At 38.2% G+C, this 23,940-nt stretch overlaps 2 protein-coding genes across 2 annotated transcripts; both read right to left on the reverse strand.

Moving 5' to 3' along the window:
- Nucleotides 1-614: 614 nt before the first annotated feature.
- LOC131543711 (uncharacterized) lies at nucleotides 615-2,158 on the reverse strand. Its single transcript, XM_058781408.1, has 2 exons — nucleotides 1,422-2,158; nucleotides 615-1,340 (listed from the first exon to the last, which is right to left on the reverse strand). Exons 1-2 carry the CDS (start codon nucleotides 1,675-1,677, stop codon nucleotides 832-834), a joined length of 765 nt encoding a protein of 254 aa, XP_058637391.1. The 5' UTR covers nucleotides 1,678-2,158; the 3' UTR covers nucleotides 615-831.
- Nucleotides 2,159-18,609: 16,451 nt separating this feature from the next.
- LOC131543715 (uncharacterized) lies at nucleotides 18,610-20,998 on the reverse strand. Its single transcript, XM_058781422.1, has 2 exons — nucleotides 19,901-20,998; nucleotides 18,610-19,654 (listed from the first exon to the last, which is right to left on the reverse strand). The coding sequence occupies exon 1, from the start codon at nucleotides 20,798-20,800 to the stop codon at nucleotides 19,907-19,909; it is 894 nt and encodes a 297-aa protein (XP_058637405.1). The 5' UTR covers nucleotides 20,801-20,998; the 3' UTR covers nucleotides 18,610-19,654; nucleotides 19,901-19,906.
- Nucleotides 20,999-23,940: the final 2,942 nt, after the last annotated feature.

The following is a 23,940-nucleotide window of genomic DNA, read 5'->3' on the forward strand; positions in this document are numbered from 1 at the left end:
AAACTTGAAATAAAGAGCAAAAACATTTATAATTTGTATTTCGTTATAAAACTGGCATAATTTGAAAGCTGAGCTGTGTGTAAAAGCAATAAAGCACAAAATTGTTGTGATTACTGGTGTCATATAATGAATGGAAGACGTTAAATATTATGTCATTGCAGTAGAGCATGAATAAAACAGTTTGTGAATAGTAACGTTTACAGCAGAAAAGACAACAATATAACATATGTTAACAAATTTGAGTCCACTTCAACCTTTAGAACGTTTTATTGCTGTTTAATTAAACAGGCTACATGTGAGGAATGAAAGTTTGGGATGTTTTTGAGGAGCAGGTGGAATTTTCACAATAATTTAATGAATTTATTCACATAAATACAGCGATCTGTCACACCACATTAAAGAGCTTGAAAATCACATTATTGTAAGACACATAATTTGTGTTTCGTTATAAAACTGATTTTGAAAGCTGAGACTTTGTTTTATATTAAAAGCACTAAAAGCTTAAGCTATTGCTATTGTGTGGCTGACGACTACAAATAATGAATGCAATGGAATGCATTAAATATTATTTCAAGCATACTGTCCTCATGAGTATGACACATGGTATGATTTCTGCTAATAATCCCACATAGCTATATTTGTAGTGTATTAAAAAAGGGTTAAATAAGAGAGCTAGAGCTGATGTTAAGATAAACAGTTGTTCCTGTTCAGTCTGTTAATAAATATCATATTCTTGATATTAAGCTGTTTCCGCGAGTCGTTAAAATTGACATCCCAGTAAGATGATGCGGCCGCTCGGACACAACAATATTCAAATCAATTCCTGTGGCACTAAAACGGCGTCGTAATTTTGTGATGTTCAGGATTTGTCTTCTGTCTAAATGACTCATTGGTTCTGAGATTTCCTTTATACAAAAAATGCATTTTGCTCTCGTGAACTCCTTTTACATCACAGAAGTCACAGCCATAGCGGCCATTAAACTGAACTATTCCTTTGATGAGGGCTCGTGCTGGTGCATCACATATGATGTTTTTGAGGATAATTCTCTTCCCTTTAAAACCTGTGTCCATCAGTTCTTGCAGCTCCTCCATAAAATCCCTCAAAAACTCCAAATCATCTGGTTTCTTTGCTCCAGAATACAGAGCAACAACAAAAGGACTGCTCTTCACTTCATCAATGTTGATGACAGCACACTGAAGTGGCCATATTGTGAGGTTTTTGGACTTGAAAATGGGTAACCCATCAATATTCAAAGAAATCTCAAAGTGGTCGTAAGTGTCTTGCTCAGACGGAGTTGGCTTAATACCTTCCTTTATTCCAAAATATGTGTATTTGCCACCTATCAAAAACAAGATTTTACATTTCAGTGAAATTTCTGATTAACATTGCCAAAAGAGTGCATGGACAAGTTAAAATGTACCTGATTTTTCAGTTATTGTCAAACTGCCAGAACGAGGTGTTTTCAGCAGTGTTCTTCCGTGTGCTGGATCATCAATATCATGTTCCCTCAAAATCTTAAGCAAATGAGTGAGAGATGTCAAGGAGATGTTGAACTTCATTGCCCACTCAGACAGCTTTTTCTCCAGAGACAAAGCTAGCTCTGTGTCACTCTCACTGGTAACATCCATGGAATCATTTAGTCTATCAATTTCACCCCATAGCACTTGATCTTGCATATTGGTTATGGTATTCCGTTGTGATCGGGAGAAGGCGATTAGTCACCAGAAGAGACAGACGGCAGTGCGTAAGTGTTTTAATACTCATTCTTAGCTCTGTTGTTTAAATTAATTCCTTGCTGCTAGGAAAGAATAGTTCGTTTCCTACCTATTTCTATTCTGCTTTTTCGTTGTGGTTTATATTTTTGATTGCACTTACTGGTCATTATAATAACTGCCCTTTAGCTTAAACTCCTTTCCTGCACTTAAGTGCGAAGTGTTAGTTTCGATTTGAGCCATTGGCCTGCGATTGGTTGGTGGTTGTGCTAATTAAAAGCGACCACAGCTTTTTTTCACTCTAGACTGTGTATTTGTTTGAGGTGTGTGCGCTAACGCGGAAGCGTCTGCGGAAGCGTTCAGCCTCCTCGTGTGAAGACCGAGGAGTGTAAAGACCTGCGACTTTTTCCTGTGCGACTTGAACCGAGCAACGACACCGAGCTACACACTTAAGTATCTTTTTTTCCTTCCTCACTCTATCCTCTTTCCTTCTACCTCTATCATGTGTCTCCAAAACATTCCGGTTCTCTCTCAGCCACGCTCTAACATCACTCGCAGACGGCAACGTAATACTGCTAACCTACGCCCTATCTCTACATCTTCCACTACACCCCTGGCTTTCTCTGTGGGTCTCTGGAATTGTCAGTCAGCCGTCAACAAAGCTGACTTCATTTCTGCCTTTTCTTTAAAATCCACTCTCAGCATCTTGGGCTTGACTGAGACCTGGATTCGTCCAGAAGACTCAGCAACCCCAGCTGCTCTCTACTAATTTCTCTTTCTCTCATACTTGGCGTCAAGTTGGTCGGGTGGGGGTACTGGCCTGCTCGTTTCACACAATTGGAAATACTCAACCCACTCTACCCTTTGCAATTACAACTCATTTGAATGTCATGCCATTACTGTATCAGCTCCGATAAAACTCCAGATTGTGGTAATCTACCGTCCCCCTGGACAAATTCTAGCCACCTTCCTAGAGGAGCTGGACGGGTTGTTGTCCTCTTTTGTGGAGGATGGCATTCCACTCTTAGTCTTTGGTGATTTCAACATTCACCTAGACAAGCCTTATGCTACAGACTTCCACTCACTCCTAGCTTCATTTGATCTCAATCGCCTTACCACTACTAGCACGCACAAATCAGGCAACCAACTTGATTTAATTTACACACGCAATTGTACTGCAGATAACATTCTGGTACAACCGCTACATATCTCGGACCATTTCTTCATTACATTTACACTACATTTTGCTACCCGTGTGCCACCAACCCCCTACGGTTACTTTTAGACGAAACCTGCGCTCCCTTTCTCCTTCCCATCTTTCCTCTGTAGTATCCTCCTCTCTTCCCTCACCTACCCATTTCTCATCTCTTGATGTAAACGCAGCTACTGAAACTTTATGCTCTACCTTAACTTCTTGTCTAGACGACATTTGTCCTCTCTCCTCTAGGTCAGCACGGACTGCCCCTTCTAACCCCTGGTTATCTGATGTTCTTCGTGAACATCGGACTAAACTCAGAGCGGCAGAGAGAAAATGGCACAAATCAAACAACCCGTCGGACCTGAGTAGGTATCAGTCTCTGCTCCCATCTTTCTCTGCTGATGTCCACACTGCCAAATCCTCACATTTCCATAACAAGATCAACAGCGCTCCAGACATGCGTAATCTCTTCAGAACATTTAATTCTCCTCTGTCCCCTCCACCACCTCCCACCACTTCTATTACAGCTGATGACTTTGCTACTTTTTACAGACAAAACTAGATCGATCAGTGATCAGTTCTCACCTCCACGCACACAGGACCCCAACCAACCACATCCACTGCTAAACCTCCCATTTTCTCCTTCTGTCCCCTGACGGAGGCTGAAGTATCCAAACTTCTCCTCTCCAACCATCCTACAACATGTCCTCTTGACCCAATCCCCTCGCACCTTCTGCAAGCAATCTCTCCCACGCTCTTACCGACACTCACACACATCATCAACACATCCCTCCTCACAGGCATCTTCCCCACTGCGTTCAAGCAGGCTCGGGTAACCCCACTGCTCAAAAAACCTACATTAAACACTTCTCTTATAGAAAACTATAGACCTGTCTCTCTCCTTCCATTCATAGCGAAAACACTTGAACATGTTGTCTTCAACCAGGTCTCATTGTTTCTTTCACAGAACAACAAACTTGACGCTAAACAGTCAGGTTTCAGGAGTGGCCATTCAACTGAGACTGCACTTCTCTCGGTCACTGAAGCCCTGCGAATTGCAAAAGCCCATTCCAAATCATCAGTCCTCATTCTGCTGGATCTATCTGCCGCGTTTGACACTGTCAATCATCAGATACTCCTCTTCACTCTCTCATCACTGGGCATCGCTGGAATTCCACTTCGCTGGTTTGAATCCTATCTCACTGGTAGGTCTTTCAGGGTGGCCTGGGGAAGGGAGGTATCCAAAGCACATACACTGGTCACTGGGGTTCCTCAGGGATCGGTTCTTGGACCCTCCTCTTCTCCACATACACTACATCACTGGGTCCCATCATACAGGCACATGGATTCTCCTACCACTGCTATGCTGATGACACACAGCTCTATCTCTCTTTTCAACCAGATGATCCAACGGTAGCTGCAAGGATCTCAGGTTGCCTGGCAGACATCTCGGCATGGATGAAAGAACATCACCTCCAGCTCAACCTGGCAAAGACTGAGCTTCTTGTCTTTCCTGCCGCTCCAACTCTACAGCATGACATCACGATCCAGTTAGGTTCATCAACAATTACCCCATCAACTTCGATCAGAAATCTTGGTGTAATCTTTGATGACCAGCTGACCTTCAAAGACCACATTGCAAAGACTGCTCGATCTTGCAGGTTTGCACTACACAACATCAGAAAGATCAGGCCCTTTCTGACGGAGCATGCTGCACAACTTCTTGTCCAGGCCCTTGTCATTTCTAGGCTGGACTACTGCAATGCTCTTCTGGCTGGACTTCCATCAAACACAGTCAAACCTCTACAAATGATTCAGAATGCGGCGGCACGACTGGTCTTCAAGGAACCCAAAAGAGCCCATGTTACACCTCTCTTTATCTCATTGCATTGGCTACCAATCGCAGCTTGCATCAAGTTCAAGACACTGATGCTTGCTCATAGAACAACCACAGGCTCAGCACCCGCCTACATGCACTCACTATTAAGAATCTACATCCCTCCAGAAGTCTGAGATCTGCTAGTGAGCGACGCCTCGTGGTACCATCACAAAGAGGATCAAAATCACTCTCCAGAACATTCTCGTTCACCATTCCTGGCTGGTGGAATGATCTTCCCACCCATATTCGGAGTACTGGATCCCTGTCAATCTTCAAGCAACAGCTGAAAACTCATCTCTTTCGACACTACTTGACTTCAACCTACACATAAAAAAAAAAAAAAAAAAAATCTTTCTCCTTACTTATTCCTTCCCTTGCTAGCTTGTACTCATTTAAACAATGCCTGAGACTTGGTGTTACAAGCACTTCCTTTGTCGAATTGCCTCTTCAAGATGAATCGCTTCATGTGTTCCCCAAATTGTAAGTCGCTTTGGATAAAAGCGTCTGCAAAATGACTAAATGTAAATGTAAATGTAAATGTGATTTTGAATCATACTGTTCTTGTAAGTCTTCAATTAGATGCTGCTCCACAACATTCAGCATATTTCCTGAGTCGTCTGATGAGTAGTCTGATTCAAGTTCTCTGGAGGAGTGTTCACTATCAGAAGTGTTTTCATTTTTTTTCTGAAGAGCCAAAATTATCTTTTTTGATTTTCTACGAGCTTTTCAATGCCTTAATTTTTGTTTCCAAATCCTAACAGGTTAAAAAGAACTTATGTATTACTAAAACATTATATGAAACACATAATTCTTTCACAAAATAAGTTTGTTTGTTTGAGAGGAGAACCTTAGCCACTCCCACTGATTACTGTCTTTGATAATTGCTAAAGAAGGCTGTGTAGCCTAAAGTACTGTAAACTACACTTTTGTAGATCTACACTTTACATTTTTAATGATGTAGTGTTGCATGACTAATAATCTGATGTCTGGGTAAAGTCGCTTGTTATGTTAATAAGAGAATGAATGTCAGTCACTTTGAGTTTTGGTAAATGGGAAGTGACATTGATGCTTTTAATGTAAAACAGCTACAGTTCTGCAGATAGAAGTTGTTGTTGTTGTTGTTGTTGTTGTTAAAAAACGAGTCATATAGTTCGATGAATTAAAGGCTTTTTATCTTTATGAGTGTCTAAGAGTAGGCCTATTTCATCTTTTTTTGGATATTTGGATATTTACCTCCAGGTATATATCAGTATGAGGATCATATGAACTCACAATGAGCTCACATACTACTCACATGGTGTGGATCACAGTATGAGGATTGTGTGATGTCACTGTGATCATCGCATGATCTCACGTGTTGACTGGGTAGTTTTGATGTTTAGTTGTCACTCTAAACAATGCTGGGCAATATGGACGAACCCAGCGATTGGGTTGTTTAGACCCAGCGGTTGGGTTACTGCCCAGAAGGTTGGGTTAAGAAGTTCCATGGGGGTAGTTGTGGCCTAATGGTTAGGGAGTCGGGCTTGTAACCTGAAGGCTGCCGGTTCGAATCCCGTGCCGGCAGGAATTGAAGGTGGGGATTGTGAATGAACAGCACTCTCTCCACCTTCGATACCATGACTAAGGTGCCCTTGAGCAAGGCACCGATCCCCTAATTGCTCCCCGGGCGCTGGAGCAATGGCTGCCCTCTGCTCCGGGTGTGTGTTCACTGTGTGTGTGCACTTAGATGGGTTAAGTGCAGAGCACCAATTTTGAGTATGGGTCACCATACTTGACAATACGTCATGACTTAACTTAACATAAAAATTGAATCCAACTGTTGGTTGAAAACAACCCAGCATGTTATCTTATTTAATTTGCATACACAAATTACTCCTGTAACTACAAAAGGCAATTTTTTATATTTGCATACTCTGTGCTTTAAATATTGTGACATATGGTGTCTGGCTTTACTGTGTGCCAGACTGTCTTCTATCCTCCAGTCCTGTTTTTACATCGTATACCTGGTCCGTTTATCTAGTATTATGGCTCTTCAAGATCATTTTACAATCGCCATAAGTGCCCAGTGGTTGCATTCACCAACTGATAAATTTAAAAACAACTGCAATGCATTAAATCTTTTTCAGATTGTTGACAGTCCCACTCACATTTCTCAGAACAAGGGTTCCTACATGATTTGAATAACAAGGAGTGGGAACAACTTAATTTAATTCCTGACCTTGAAATAGCCTGGGAATTCTTTTATAATAGTTTTCTGCTTTAGTTGACAAACATGCCCCCCTCGAAAGCTACAGGATGAAAGGCCGGGATAACGCATTTTGTACATTATTTGTGTTATTTGGGGAAAAGAGTTTTATATTAATTTGTCGTCGTGACGTCATTTCCAGTTAGCCCGCACTGCTCAGACCGCATTGAGCAGTTAGCGGTGCTCCTTCAAAATAAGTAATAAAAGTTATCAGAAGTTTTATAAAGTACTTCATATGCAAAGAAATTGTTGTTAAGAGTGTTACAAATGTACTAAGAAGCATTTTATGTGTGGATGGGTGTATTTTTTAACGAGTACAGCGGGCTGAGTGTATGTATGTGCGTTGGAAACTAATCAGTTAACTGGTGTTTAATCTTTCCAGGTGGAAAAATCACCGAAAGCTTCTCAGAATCTCATTGTTGTACTCTCTCTCTCTCTGCTCCATCCAGGTATAGATCTCTTTTCATTTGTTTTTTATTCATGTGTATCAGTTTGTTTCTCATTCAAATTCATGGTTGGTCTAAAGTTAGTTAAGGAAGATTAAATCATATGAAAGGATAAATATTTGTAACAATTTAATAATATTTGTAACAATTTTTGCATTGTCGTTTGTGACATGTTTACATTGTTTTATTTTGATATGTTGTCATTGTGATGTTTACTGAGACCGCGTTGAGCACGCTGAGGAGAGGTGGGAAAAATCACCGAAGGTTTCTCAGAATCTCATTGTTGTACTCTCTCTGCTCCATCCAGTATCGGCATTTCCATGCCAATAAACTCTCCATCAGCAACAGCTCCAGTGGTCTGTCTCATCCAAGCGGCAACCTCCCACACTCTCTCTTGAAACCAACACGGAAGTGACTTAAACTGCAATTCATCGACTGGCCGCTAGAGGCTGGCTGCAAAAGAGAGTCAATCCCATAGACTCCCCATGTTAAAATGCCCAACTTTACAGCAGAAAAAAAACATTTACAGCCTGGTTCAAAAAAAATTATTTTGGTCTATATAGCTAATTTTGCCCTTCATGACAATTGTGAGGAGGGTGATTTTATTTTTTTATAACTCATCCGTTTAAATTACACCTGCATAATTAAGGGCATGGCCACTTGAGTGACAGGTGGATTGCCGCTGCTGTCACCACTGTCGAGCTTGGCGGGCATGGTTTCAGCAACCAGCTCCAGCTCAAATCCTACAATGTGATTTTCTGGATTTTTTTTTTCTCATTTTGTCTCTCATAGTTGAGGTATACCTATGATGAAAATTACAGGCCTCTCTCATCTTTTTAAGTGGGAGAACTTGCACAATTGGTGGCTGACTAAATACTTTTTTGCCCCACTGTATACATCTTTGATATATATATATATATATATGCTTTAATTGACGCATGCACAAACATTAATACTCGCACACAGAAACTTGTCAACACTACCCCGTGACTTTTATTGTAATAAAATAGTTTCCATACTGAATCGCAACATTATATATCTCAGCAACGACGTGTTTTTTGAAGTTTTGAAATTCACAGTTTCATTGTTTGTAGGGACAGACAAACAGATGCAGATAATTAACACGCACATTTCATCTTTCTCTCTCTCAAAATGGGCATATTTGAGAAAAAAAGTCGAGTAGTTTGCTTCACTGAATATAACGGTCGACCATTTAACATTTCTACCATAAAACAGTTGACTAAACATTAAATGATTTGCAGCTTCCATCTTACCTTGCTCTCTTTCAGTGTTTTCAATCTTCGCAGTGCGCTCAGCATCTGTGAACGCTAAACCCCATCTACTTTGATTTGATTGGCCAGTTTAATTATTTTGACATTGACGAGTGCTGTTAGCCCGCTGAGGCAGAGCAGACTGAAAATATTACTTTTAAAGCTTTTTTGTCATCCTAACAAGAGCGCTGCGTAATGGAGGACAGCAGATCAGTGCAAGAATTTCAAATATTGGGGGGGTCATTTGGCAATTTCTAATTATTGGGGGGGACATGCTCATACAGCTGTCAGGAACAAACAGTTTGGACAAACAAGTGGATCGGCCTGTATAGGAACAAATCCAACATTAATCATTTCCTGTGGTCTGATAGAAATTAGTTTTCTTACTCTAAGTGGGAACCCGGCCAGCCCAATAATCTTTATGGATTTCAGTACTGTGTGTCCTTAAGGCACAACTGGTTTGACTAGGAGTGTTATAATTTATATACTTTTTTTCTGCTACAAGACTGTCTTCATTCTTGTTAAAGAGAAAAAGACATGAGCGGAAGCGATGCTGTACTGCAGGACTCACCACACTGATCTGGCCAGCATCACCACTGAGAGACAATTACAGCTGATAAAAAAATGAGACGAGAATCTCAGACAGAAAGTGTGTGGACAGGCCTGCGTTACCTGGCTGGGGAATGGTTCTGGGTCAGTAAAAAGCCTCTGGGGATTCAGATTCATTGCCAGAGTGCCCAACTCAGCCTTATCTTTGTGGAGCCCGTAACACTAAAAGTCACAAATGGGAGAACAGACTGTGACGAGAAGCTCAACTTCCTCTGCAAATGAAAAGAAAATTAATGGGTTTTAGCTATTGCTGTTGAACAATTAAAAAATTTAACTAATTAATCACACACATTTTCTGTAATTAATCACGATTAATTGGATATTAATATAGTTTATTTATACTGTTATAATTACACATTGAATTTCCAAATTAATGTTGAAACAACATTAAGATGGTATATTTTAAGTATGTGTTGAATGGCATCTTTTTACTATAGCAGCCTATTATTAATAAAGACCAGTATCATTGAAACTGCAGAACCTGGTCGAAAAGAACACACACATAATCTTAACTCAGAACATTCCAAGGAGTTTTCCCTCCATGCCGAGTCGTAAAAAATGTAACAAATGACCAACACAACGCCCAAGTATCTGACTAGCTTCCTGCCTGTTCTCCTTATCATCTCATGAGACCCATGAAGCTGGGAGGAGAACATCTGGCCACCCTTTGAAGAACAGAATCTTCGATGTTGTTCCTGACCGGTTTACCATAAATAAAGTCGAATAAACAGACAGTACAAAGCACGTGGGATCTGGAGATGCTCCAGCACAGACCCTCCCTGAATTCCCTGACTGCTTTTGACCATAAGTCAATGATGGTATCAACAAGAAAAGACAGATATACGTTGACCAGACCTCAACAAACCTACACCACGGACATCCCCATGACCCCATAACAACTCCCTTTTCTTCACTGCATTCCAAGAGAATGCGCGCCTCTTTTCTCTTACAACAAAAAAAAAACTCTAGTTACACAGAGGATCTTTAAAGACAATCATTCACTTCCATTGCTATTACAGAAAGTGTATCAACAAGTGACATGTTTGATGTCTTATATATATCTATATATATGCTTGGTGTTTTATGTATGCATGGTGTGTTTTAGTTTGATCTTTGCCTTATAACAGTCTTTTGAATAGATAGCCGTGTGTAGTATTGGGTTAAAGCTTATCTCAAATGCCGGAAGTTGAAATGAATTATATGTCTATTTTCAGTCTCGTATGAATGATGAATACTTTTATAAGAAGTTATTAAGAAATGTTCCTCACATGATGGATGAAACATTAAGATAATGTATGCACGAAAAGGAGTCGTGCTGGGCGGGACTCCGCCCTACAGAGACAGTGTGATTGGACCAAGCAGTAAATGGGATGGACTCACATCATTCCGATAAAACAGACACCCAGCTTTGGAAAAGCTGCGGAAGGAAAAAAAAAACTGAGCTGGAAAAACTTGGCTGCTTGGAAACTTTGGTCTCGCCTCACTCGCCTACAGACTTAACATCTAGCTGATCATCTCAAAGGACATCTCTAAGGACACTCTGTCCACGTCTGACCAAAGAAACTTGCAAAGCCTGCAGCGTAAGAACTTCAAAGCTTTGCCATTCACGCTGCCAGGAAGCCATCCAATCGTAGAGAGGATTCCCCGAGTGACGTCACGCGACAACGACACAGCAGCCGCAAAAAGAGCTCTGGGATTCCCTCAAGAAGAACAGCCTTCAACTCAACTCAAAGCAAGCAAACAAACAAACCATCTCTATTTGCTGAGCTGACTTGAATGAATCTTTAAAAGAGAACGATAGTCGAGTCTTCTGTTTGTGACATCTTCAGGTCGTCTTTATTCTCAGGAAAGAGAATAGCCTTAAACTTTCTTCAAACTGCTTTCATCTTGCCAGAACGTGTGTATGTGTTTTGTTAGTATTGTATCCTAGAATAGTAAATTAACTCTCGATTAATTTTTAATGAATGGTCTGGTGCCGTGATTTTCAAATCTTAAATTATTTGCCAAAGATCGTGTTACCTGTTGCTCAAAATTTCCCAACCAATTCTGTATTATTATCGTGGTCACGAGATTGCTAAAATATACTGGTTTAATGCTCGCTGGCTCGAGTCGTTAAGAAAGTATACAGTGGGTACGAAAAGTATTCAGACCCCCTTAAATTTTTCACTCTTTGTTATATTGCAGCCATTTGCTAAAATCATTTAAGTTCATTTTTTTCCTCATTAATGTACACACAGCTTACCTTAATTTTTTTTAGTTAATTCAATTAATAATTTTTTTTCAGTGTATTTGATAAATGCCAAAAAGAAAAACTGAAATATCACATGGTCCTAAGTATTCAGACCCTTTGCTCAGTATTTAGTAGAAGCGCCCTTTTGATCGAATACAGCCATGAGTCTTTTGGGGAAAGATGCAACAAGTTTTTCACACCTGGATTTGGGGATCCTCTGCCATTCCTCCTTGCAGATCCTCTCCAGTTCTGTCAGGTTGGATGGTAAACGTTGGTGGACAGCCATTTTTAGGTCTCTCCAGAGATGCTAAATTGGGTTTAAGTCAGTTGTTGTGAAGCCACTACTTCGTTATTTTAGCTGTGTGCTTAGGGTCATTGTCTTGTTGGAAGGTAAACCTTCGGCCCAGTCTGAGGTCCTGAGCACTCTGGAGAAGGTTTTCATCCAGGATATCCCTGTACTTGGCCGCATTCATCTTTCCCTCGATTGCAACCAGTCGTCCTGTCCCTGCAGCTGAAAAACACCCCCACAGCATGATGCTGCCACCACCATGCTTCACTGTAATGGCAACCTGATCTCACAGAATTCCGTGTAATGTTCACGGACTTAATTAACCCCGAATCTGTGGTGGCATCACGGAATCGCCGAAAATTCCGTGATGGGCTCACAGAAGGCATCAGCCGTGGTCCATGCACAGATTCACTGGTTCAACACCAGCGCTGCATCGGACCACGTAAAAAGAGTGACTCCGATGCAGTTATACTTTCACTGGAGTACCTGACCCCACCCCTACCCTAAACCTACCCAGTTCTGAACAATAATGATGACGATAAATTTCCCAGTATCGCGTCGGCATATTGATGCTAAGGGTTTCCGTGCGTGGAGCACGGCTGATGCCTGTCACTGACTTACATTGGTATCACTTCTGTGAGCCCATCACGGAATTTTTTCTGTGAGCCCATCACGGAATTTTCGGCGATTCCGTGATGCCACCACAGATTCGGAGGTTAATTAAGTCCGTGAACATTACACGGAATTCTGTGAGATCATGTTGGTATTGGACAGGTGATGAGCAGTGCCTGGTTTTCTCCACACATACCGCTTAGAATTAAGGCCAAAAAGTTCTATCTTGGTCTCATCAGACCAGATAATCTTATTCAGGTGTTTTTTAGCAAACTCCATGCGGGCTTTCATGTGTCTTGCACTGAGGAGAGGCTTCCGTCGGGCCACTCTGCCATAAAGCCCCAACTGGTGGAGGGCTGCAGTGATGGTTGACTTTCTACAACTTTCTCCCATCTCCCGACTGCATCTCTGGAGCTCAGCCACAGTGATCTTTGGGTTCTTCTTTACCTCTCTCACCAAGGCTCTTCTCCCCCGATAGCTCAGCTCTAGGAAGGGTTCTGGTCGTCCCAAACGTCTTCCATTTAAGGATTATGGAGGCCACTGTGCTCTTAGGAACCTTAAGTGCAGCAGAAATTTTTTGTAACCTTGGCCAGATCTGTGCCTTGCCACAATTCTATCTCTGAGCTCTTCAGGCAGTTCCTTTAACCTCATGATTCTCATTTGCTCTGACATGCATTGTGAGCTGTAAGGTCTTATATAGACAGGTGTGTGGCTTTCCTAATCAAGTCCAATCAGTATAATCAAACACAGCTGGACTCAAATGAAGGTGTAGAACCATCTCAAGGATGATCAGAAGAAATGGACAGCACCTGAGTTAAATATATGAGTGTCACAGCAAAGGGTCTGAATACTTAGGACCATGTGATATTTCAGTATTTAATCTTTTTTAATAAATCTGCAAAAATGTCAACAATTCTGTGTTTTTCTGTCAATATGGGGTGCTGTGTGTACATTAATGAGGGAAAAAAATTAACTTAAATGATTTTAGCAAATGGCTGCAATATAACAAAGAGTGAAAAATTGAAGGGGGTCTGAATACTTTCCGTACCCACTGTAAATGATATGTTTTGATTAATACCAATTAATCAGATCCAGCGAATCTCTGATTCGATTTCCTAAAGCTAAAATTCAAAATAAAAGCTTAAATGAAGAGCTAATCAAATTATATTACAAAACAATTCTGCTACCGAAGTCTATATTAAATTCATTTTCCCCTCAATTTCAGCCATTAATTATAGTAATTCAAAATAACAGTGTAATTGAAAAATTTTTTTTTTTTAATAATATAACTTTTAATTTCAGTGAACTTAGTCTAGTCTAGAACTTAGTCTAGTACTTAGTCTGAAATAGTCTTCACATAAATCATAAATTGTATTTGCATAAACTTAAAATTGAATATACAAATAATAGTTTAATTTTATTTAGTAAACAAAAGTTGCGCATTTTGACAATTTTGTGTGTTTTTATTTGCGAAAAATACCTAATTTCGCTACTGGCATGCTGTCTGAAGCGGCTTTCCGTGTGCATGTGTCGGATGCCTGCACTGATAAAAATGATTTTGTGGTGAAGTAATACTACAGAAAAACAAATGTAATTTCTACATTAAATAATTTAGTTCAGGCAAGAATTTAAATCAAAGAGAAAATTCAATATTAGTACTCAATTTAAGCTTGTAGAATTTAAAGTTTGAACTTATAAGTATATTTTACGTGGAATTGTTTGTTATTTTTACAAATATTGTTTAAGTAAATATCAACGTCATGATCCCGTTGTTCTCATCATGCACTTGGGCATGAATAATTAATAAGGTAATTTTTTTTTTTTTACACTTTTGTGGTTGCTTTTGTTGTTAGGTTAAGTAACTTGCTGTTTTGTCACATCTGGAGTTCATTTTTTACTCAAATTGACCCATTCATACTCATTCATACACTATTCACTGATTGTCACCGTCATTGTGTATCATGTGCGAAGTATTCAGGTCTCTGTGTTCATTCAGTTAATAACTATATTGAGTCCACATATTACCTTAAAATGAATAACGAGCAGTCTACTTGCTTACATACGTGCTTGTAACTTAACCACATGCGTTATTGGCATTTTTTTCAGTGCTATGTTGTTTGAGTAAAGTTTACAAACCGTGACTGAGTGAAATGTACTTGAGTATTGTAGGGTAAACTTCAAATAGTTTAGAAATTACTCATCAAACTCTACCTGGCCACGTTAAATTTACTTATTCATTTACTAATTTTAGATAACTTTGTTAAGTAGATTTTACTTAATTCCGCATTTAAATTTTACTTAAAAAATATGCGTGCAAAAACTTGCAAAATAAAAATTAAGTAAATTTAACTTGTAAATTTATTTTTTTCAGTGTGTGTTCACAGCATGCCAGTAGCGCAATAAGCTTTCTTTTGCATCTTATGCTTGTTAGCAAGTTCATATAGTCTACTACTGTAATGCTAGCCAAAGGATTCCAGGTAAAAATGGATGCTGTATAATGGTGTTAATAAATGACTAATTCTTAATAAATATATTTATTCATACTTTGTTTTCCACTCAAAACCAGTTTTCTGATTTATTTCATGATGCAGCAAAAATAGACTATTATAGAGAGATTGAAGGGTGTTGGATTTATGTTATGTACTGCAAGTGTGGATGGTCAAATACTCAAGTTACAGTGGGCTTAATCATGATATCAAAAATAATTACTGATTGCTTATTAATATGATAATGTTCTGTAACCGTGCTTTTGGTCATTGATTTTTTTTACTACCTGGTCTCGTGGCATTTACGTACCTGGGTGCACTTTTTAGCGTGACATGAAATACGTACCAATAAGTACATATCACTGCAGTTTCCAAAATAAATGAACACTTTGACACAAATTTACAGAGTTGCGATTAATAAAGCGTAATTTTCGCACAATTACTTGAAGAATATCATGCTATGACTTCAAAACAATATTAATATGCTGGGAGATTTGAAAACTGATGCTTTTGAACATTAGCCTCGCACACATCCAGCTTCATATCTATGGGTTTTCATAGATGATAAGTTTGTTTGGTAGCTCACAGAGTACGGAGACGGACTTAGGAGACGAGAAGCACCGGTTCGAATCCCGTGTAACTACGGTTTGACAAAGCAGTTAAAATCTGCGTAAAAGGAAGTTCAAATGGCACAGTTGCATCAGCTGATATGTTTTTATATCAGTTTTGCATTTGTTAACACTATCGGGTAGGTTTAGGGCTGGATTTGGTGTAGGGCGTATTTTCAACACGATAGAGCATTAACCTTTAGCGACAGTCCCTGGATATTTGAATTCTGAACCGCCGCAATACATATCTGAAGCAACGTAATAAAAAAACAGCAATACGTACCAATATCTACAGTACCGCCGCTCCCTATACGCAGAGTACGCAGTTTGCGTAGGGCACCAACTCCCAGGGGGGCATCATGCAGGTACTCAAAAAAAAAAAAAACACTTTCGTTCTATATTCATATTAAAATTAACATATACATATGTATATATGTTCATGTTTAGATTTTTATTTATGTATATCATTATAAAAAAAATGCATTTTATGGTGAACACAGTAGGCAGCAGGCTAAGCACACGTGACACGCCATTCCAGCTTCCGCGCTTGCGACGCTCTCACGTTTGCAGCTGACTGCAAATGATCATAACTGATGGACAACTATACCCGGGAAAAGAAATCAGCAATTCAGCGTCAAGAAAAGAAAAATAACAAAAGATGAAGCCCATGCATTACTTTCAGGTACTTTCCTAATCTTGTGAAACTTTTTTTGGCTGTTGACATTAATGACATGTTTTAATTGCGGCAATAATTTAACCACAAACAACGCATCTAATATTCTCTCTTGAGTTTCCATGTTCCCTTACAAAAAATAGCCATGGTTTTACTACGAATAAAACCAAAAATCATGGTTCTTGTAGCCATGGTAACCACAAATTAACCATGGTTTTGTTACTTCAAATAATAGTTTACAATTAGGATAAAAAAAATTTTTGTGGTTATAAAAACAAACCTAAGCCAACAACAGCCTTTAAAATTACTTAAAAATGCATTATATAAAAACAATGAGGCAATTGGTTAATTAATAATTATATGGTTTCATTGAATAACACTGTTAAAATACATAATGTAATACAAAATAAACCATTCATGTACATTACATTACAAATGCCTGTAAAGGGCGCCAAAGGCCTGCTAATTGCTGCTGTTACACTTACAGGACGATCAAATCCTTGTTTAATAATGACCAAACATTTAGGGTAATATCCACTTAATCTTTCATTTTTGGCCACCTTTTTGCGATAGAAATGCTACAGCCTCTATAATTTCTTCAACAAAAACATGTTGACATCACAATAATGAACCATGGTTTTATCATAGTAAAACTGCTTAATTTTCTTTTGCGTGATTTCTGAATGCTTGAGACTATAAAATCAATCAAACAACTGTATTAATAAAACCATAGCCAGCCATAGGTAACTGTTTAAAGCTACAGTTGTATTTGTAATTTGTAAATAATATAATTTAATTACTATTTATTTATTTATTTATTAACTTTTATATTTTATTAAAGTTCTATTTTAACCCCTATATGTGTTTATTGTTATTATTACTACTATTATTACTTCCATAATATTTGACGGAAGGGGCACAACAATACAATTCTGCTTAGGGCACCCATTTGGCCAGCAGCGGCCCTGAATATCTACATAATAAAAACGTGCCCAGGTTCACGTATTGAACCTGTGTTTTAGCACCACTCAGTGGACATTTCTATTTGAAACTGCGGCGAAACGTGCAGCAAGGTACATAAAACGGTGTCGCACAAAAAGTGCGCAGAGGTACATATTTTTATGAGACCAGGTTGTTTTTTTAAATGGTTAAATTTGATAAAATACAAGTATTTAGGTGCCTTTATTGATTGCATTTATCAAATGCACTGAAAAAAAATTATTAATTGAATTAACTAAAAAAATTAAGGTAAGCGGTTGTAATCAATTTATTTTAGCTACATTTATATATATTTTGTTGAAGGTATAGTCAACTAAATTTGTTTATTTAAATGTAGCTAAAATAAATTGATTGCAACCACTTACCTTAAAATTTTTTAAGTAAATTCAATTAATCATTTTTTTTTTTGTGTACATTTGTTGTATAGATATGATGCTTACTTATAATTTGGTTCTTGATTGTTTTTCTGAATTGTTTAATGTGAGTTTACTTATTTTAGCCACTCTTCATGTGCAGTTATGCTCAGTAATTTTGTTTCAAGTAGTTGTGTTTACTGATATAGTGAATCAACAGTAAAATACATTTCATCAGAGAAAAACTCTCACAGGTGTTCATTTTTCATTAAGGCACACTTTCACAGGTTACTAATGTTTGTAACTCATTAATAAATGGTCCACAGGTGTTCACTTTACATTAAGGTTCACTTTCACAGTTTAACTTTTATAGCTCATTAATAAATGGTTTACAGGTGTTCACTTTACATCAACATTCACTTTTAGACATTATTAACGTATATAACTCATTAATAAATGGTTCACGTGTTCACTTTACATGAGGTTTGCCTTTAGACATTATTAATGTATATAACTCATTAATAAATAGTTCACAGGCATTCACTTTACATTAAGGTTCACTTTTAGAGGTTATCAATGTTTGTACCTCATTAACAAACAGTTCACATGTGTTCACTTTACATTAAGGTTCACAAGTATCTAATATTGGAATTGCAATTATCATGATTAACATCTCATGAAGTCATGGTTGTGTTTTTATGATTTATGAGTTTGATCATTTCATCTTGATAAACAAAATCTATCAGTTTAATCATTGCTGTGGAAAGGCATCATGAACTTTTGTGGAAAATAATGGGTAAGATACAGTAGTAGCTTGTAGTAAGAAAAATCATAAGAAAAGTGACAAGTCATGAGATGTAAATGAGAAAAACATAAATACAACACCCTTATGTCTCTCTACAATAGTCTATTTTTGCTGCATCATGAAATAAATTATTAATCTGGTTTTGAGTGGGAAAAAAAATGTATGAATATATTAAGTATTTATAACTTGTGAGTTAAAAATTGCTCACTGTTTGGAAGGTATTTAATTAAAATCACCTTTTTATTCATGCATTTATAACTGCTTATCAGTGATTTATAATGCATTTGTAAATGAGTTGTTAGTCATGTATGAACACTGTAGTGGACTTCGCCTCTCGCTACAAAGAACTCCACGACACCACTGGCTTCGGTGGACCACGTCTGCAGTTTATTAAAGACAGGACAGGGATCAATGCCACACAAACACACACTCTCAGTTCTTTGGTCTGTCTCGCTCAAATCCAAAGCTGCTCTGACCATATTTAACAATAAACACTTTCTACATACAGCGTCTTGTTTCACTTGTTTTCTTTCAACATGCATCAGACATAATATATAACACAACCTTAGACAAATTCAATAAGGTAAATGTAGGTATGATGACATAGCAACCACTCGCGGCAAACATTCTGTCTCAACAATGTGTTCCAAACTGCGTGGTACTGTTAATCAGTGTTGCCAAACCCCTCCCTCAGAAAATCTCTAGAACCACCCTCAAAAGTCTCAATTTTTCACAAAAAGTCGCCAAATATGAAAAGTAAATACAGGTAAATTTGGTAAGGGAAAGTATATATATATATAAATATATGGTGTATATACACTTTACAAATGATGACAATATAACAACATAAAATATTAAGTGTAATAAAAAATTGAAGTGAAATTAGGAAATGCTTGTGATCTGCAAGCACATAGAACATGATGGAAATGATAGACACAAAAGACACGTAATGTTGAGGTTTTGTTTCATGTGTCACCAAAGTGTATCCCTGTCCTGCTCAAATACAACAGATAAAGAGATGATTCTCCAAAAACAAAAACTTTATTCATACAAACTTATTTCAGTCAACACTCTGTTACTACAAAGTAAGTGCAAAATACAGCATGCGAGCACACATTTCACAGTACTGCTCATCATCTATGAAGTAGTATCATTTCTGCCTTTGGTTTTCCTCACAGTCTGCACACACGAAACAGTCTGGGTGACGAAACTTATCCTGAACCTTCACAACCATCCCACTGAGAAAACGCACAGAGCCGAAAGAAAGAGAAACAGGGAGATAGAAATGTTAACCTGTTGAAAATAGTTGTGCTGCTTATATACTGTATATATATATATATATATATATTTTTTTTTTTTTATTTATATTTCCCTTTTGTGTGTGGAAACCATGATTCTTTTTCTTAAAATTCTTTGATTTGTGTATATTAAAAAAATAAATAAATAGCATATCTATATATAGTATAAAGTAAATGTGTGCTAACCTCATCTTAAAACAGGCAAAGAACATCTTCATTGGGATCATCCTTCTCCTTCTCATATGATGTCATTGTCCCAACCTTCTGAATTACATCACGTGGAAGTCTGTAATCCCAACAAGATTTGCCGCAAACCAAAAGTCCATATCTTATGTGAAGGATGGAGTTCACAGTTCCGAGAGACAGACGATTCCGGAGTTTGTTTTTAACAATGTTTAACTGACTGAAGACTCTCTCCACGTCTGCATTACTGTGTGGGAGTGCCAGCACTGTCAGAGCTAGGTTACACAGCTCTTTAAACGGATTGTCACCTGCTGCGTCTCTGTACAAGTGCACTTCAGTCCACAGTTTCTCTGTATTGTCCACATTTTGCCAGTGTACATAGGGAAGGTTTTGCCATTGTCTCTCAATTTTCCCAATTTCTTCTGCAGAGGTCACAAATGCCTCAGCCAGCTCAACAATTGAAGGTTTTGAGGGAGTCAGAGCATGACGAGCTGATAGTGTGTTGACTTTCTTTAATATCGCAAAATTCTCTGGTAAGCGGTGTTTTATTTCTTCAAGAAGGAGAACGGTAAATTTTCTCAATCTCTGATTGCAGTTTCCGCTGCTTCTGGCACCGTCTCTTCTCTCATGGCTCTTTCTACCTCGTATCCAAGTCGTGGTTGAAAATCCAGGTATGGTGTAATGTCCTCTGTTAAAAAGTCCACATTTGTGTCGGGAGATGTCACACTTCGGGCCAAGTGAACTAACAAGACGTTCAAGTCCATCGTTCAGCAGAGTCGGGTCAGCTGTTTTAGCCTGAAAAGTTTTGTTCACTGCTTGTACTTCTGATAGCGTATTCCTGACGTATAGCATAAATGGCCTGCTCTGGGGGTCACAGTAGAGACGGTAGAGCTCCTCTGCCATAAAACAGCGTTCCGTTTCCCGTACTACTCCAAAGAGAGTTTTTAATTCCAGCCACTGTTCTAGTATTCTCCGCACAGCAGGTTCCACGGATATCCATCTTGTTGCACACGCCTTTACAATTTTGAGTGGCTCTTCACCGTCATTAATTGCAGCATACACAGCTTTGTATGTAATTTGCCTTGAAGCACTGTGAGCAAACCAATTATGTCTCTCTGACTAAGAAATCCAGAAACTTCGGCAATGTCTTCTCGTAAGCGCGAGAAACAGCTAGAACTAAACTATGACAAACGCAACGCACCAACACCAGTTGAGGAATTTCTTGCTTCAGTTTTGCATACACGCCATTATTTATTCCGGTCATTACTGATGCATTATCAGTTCCTAGTCCTGACATCATCTTTATATCTAGGCCCAGAGAAGACAGGCAAGACTTCAACGAGTTAACGATTCCATCTGCTGTGAAGTTTTCTAGCTCCACTGCTGCCAAGTAACGGCTGATAACGCAGTTTTGAGACAGACTGAAGTAGCGGATCACAATGCCCAGAATTTTTGATACAGAAATGTCATTTGATTCGTCTATTAAAAGACTGAAGGATCCGTCGCCAATGTCTGCGACAAGTTCACTGACAAAGTGGGGGGCAATCACATTTTTTATTATGGCAGTGCATTTGGTCCTGTGTAATTTGATGGTGGCAGCATCTTTAAAACAAGCTTTGCATAAATCTGATAAGTGGTCAACACTGCTGATTGATCCATGTTCAGCAACGTAAAGTGCTAAAGAACATTCCGTTTCCGCAACAGAGAGATTTCTAGGTAATGCAAATGAGCCCATACGCACCTGCCTTTGATCAGAAAAAGGCTTTGCACACGCCATGTGTTTGGAGGTCAGTGAATGTTTAATGAGATCTGACTTCTTAGCATTTTGTATGACTTTGCAGTATTTGCAAAAAGCTTTTGATGAATTTCCAATAATAGGCTGAAGCCAGTCTTTAAATGCAGGTTCTTGCAACCAGCAATTTCTAAAGTGCTGCTCATATTTTTTCTCTGCCATCTTGACGCTTATAATGAAATAGTGGTGAGCGTCATGGCAGGCGTGCGCACACTCATTGGTGTGATTGAGAGCAAACGTGAGAGGTCACGGGACTACGGCAGGGTGTGGCCAAGAAAAAAAATGAAAAATCTCAAAAAAAAAAAAAAAAAAAAAAAAAAAAATCGCTATTTTTATTTAAATATAGCTAAAATAGCTCCTTGTCGCAAAACATCAATAAAAGTCGCAGCAACAATGAGAAAGTAGCTAAATTTGGTGACAAAATCCCCAAATTGGCAACACTGATGTTAATGTGTGTGTCATGCAATATCTACTCCTGGCCGCCTGGTGGGAGTATGGTTTTCCTGAATACAATGGTAACTCAGTCGAGTGCAAACCAGTGTTGCTAACTTAGCACTTTTGTTGCTAAATTTAGCAACTTTTCAGACTACCCTAGCAACATTTTCTTCTAAAAGCACCTAGCAACAAATTTAGCAATTTTTTAAAAATTATTTGGCAACTTTTAGCAACTTTTGATAAGTGACTCAGACAACAGAGAGACACATTTTCCATCCAAATTGCACAAAAAGAAAACCAAAGATGCCTAGCAGTACACACATCACGTGAATTGAATTAGCCGCTATTTACATTTCTTCAATATAATAATAATAATAATAATAACTGAATAATTGTTCATTTATGATAGGCTACACTTTGTTATAGCTTGTACTTGCGATTGTTGATCAGTTAGTATGCTGTAAGAAAAATGGAAAATATAAGCTACTAGTAATTTTCCAGGACGTTATCCATTATCCATTGTAACCCTGTAACCCGAAAACACAATGCGTAATTTAAAATGCAGGTAAAAAACCAATACGTAAAATTCTTTCATATTAACATAGTAGATTGTGCCCTATTTTTACAGCCTTTTCTTGGAGTGTAGCACACTAACTACTAATACACTGCTTAAAGCATAATTGTTGAGAATGTGTTATATTACTAGTTTACTAGCTATTGAAAAAAAACCTTAAATTGTAATCATTCAAAAATGTGTAAGTGTTCAATAATTCAATGTTTTTTTAAAATACAGTTATTTATATTTTAATATTATATTATGCATATTATTTTACAAACAAATCTAAATGAACGTATAAAATATATATTTTTGTTGAGATTTGATGTTGTGACAATTTTGCGCCGTGATTACGCAATGAGGTCATCGTGTAACATCATTTAGCAACTTCTAGCAACAAATTGACCTTCCCTTAGCAACTTTCTCTGAAAATTAGTTGGCAACACTGGTGCAAACCCCTGCAGCGTTGGACACTTCAGGATTTCAGCCCTGAGGTGTTTTCAGGTCACCGCGACTTTCGGAAGATTTGCATGGCTTTCAACCGGTCGGCAATTGCAAAGCGGATATGACAAAGTGAGCAAGCATAGTATTATTTAGATCTTTTATGCCCTTTTTCATGTAACCTCTAGCTGAATACAGCAAATCTGTTCACATAATTTAAAAGTGGCATTGGATCTATGAATGTGACCAAAAAGTTATGCTTGCTTGTTGTCTGTTAATTTAGTTTACTCTTTTATCCAAAGTATCCTGCAACACATAAGCTATGTTGATTTGAACATTTTATGTCCAATTTCTTTGAATCATGTAGATTATGTATACTTACAAACATGTAAGATGATTCTCCAAGTTTATTAGGCTTCTGGTGCTGCTTATGTTAGAGAAATCCAGTGTTAATCAATGTATGTACAGTTGAGGGGCTTGTTAGCCTAATATTTGATGTTATGTCTTTACAGCTAATTATGAAAAGAAGGAGAAAGGGGCCCAACACACAGCCAGGTCTAGCCAGACAGCACCTCCTGGACAAGTACTGTGATGTACCATCTCCTCATTTTATACAAATTGGACATATTCTCTATCTTTACATCACAGCTGGAGAATCCAGCAGAATTGCAACTGCAAGAGAAATTATTAGATACATACCAGAAATGACTGAAGATCAGGCAAAACTAAAGTGAAGCTGCTTGTTGAAAAACTTTAACAAAATACAGAAAGCTAACTAATGAGCGAGAATTTAGTCAGTTTGAAGAAGTATGTAGCGAA

Source organism: Onychostoma macrolepis, chromosome 01, assembly GCF_012432095.1.
Source record: "Onychostoma macrolepis isolate SWU-2019 chromosome 01, ASM1243209v1, whole genome shotgun sequence".
Lineage (NCBI taxonomy): Eukaryota > Metazoa > Chordata > Actinopteri > Cypriniformes > Cyprinidae > Onychostoma > Onychostoma macrolepis.

Coding starts and splice junctions, on each gene's coding strand:
- LOC131543711 (XM_058781408.1), bottom strand. CDS start 1,677: ATGCAAGATCAAGTGCTATGGGGTGAAATTGATAGACTAAATGATTCC. Junction 1,341..1,421: donor GACAATAACTGAAAAATCAG/GTACATTTTAAC, acceptor TGTTTTTGATAG/GTGGCAAATACACATATTTT.
- LOC131543715 (XM_058781422.1), bottom strand. CDS start 20,800: ATGGCAGAGGAGCTCTACCGTCTCTACTGTGACCCCCAGAGCAGGCCA.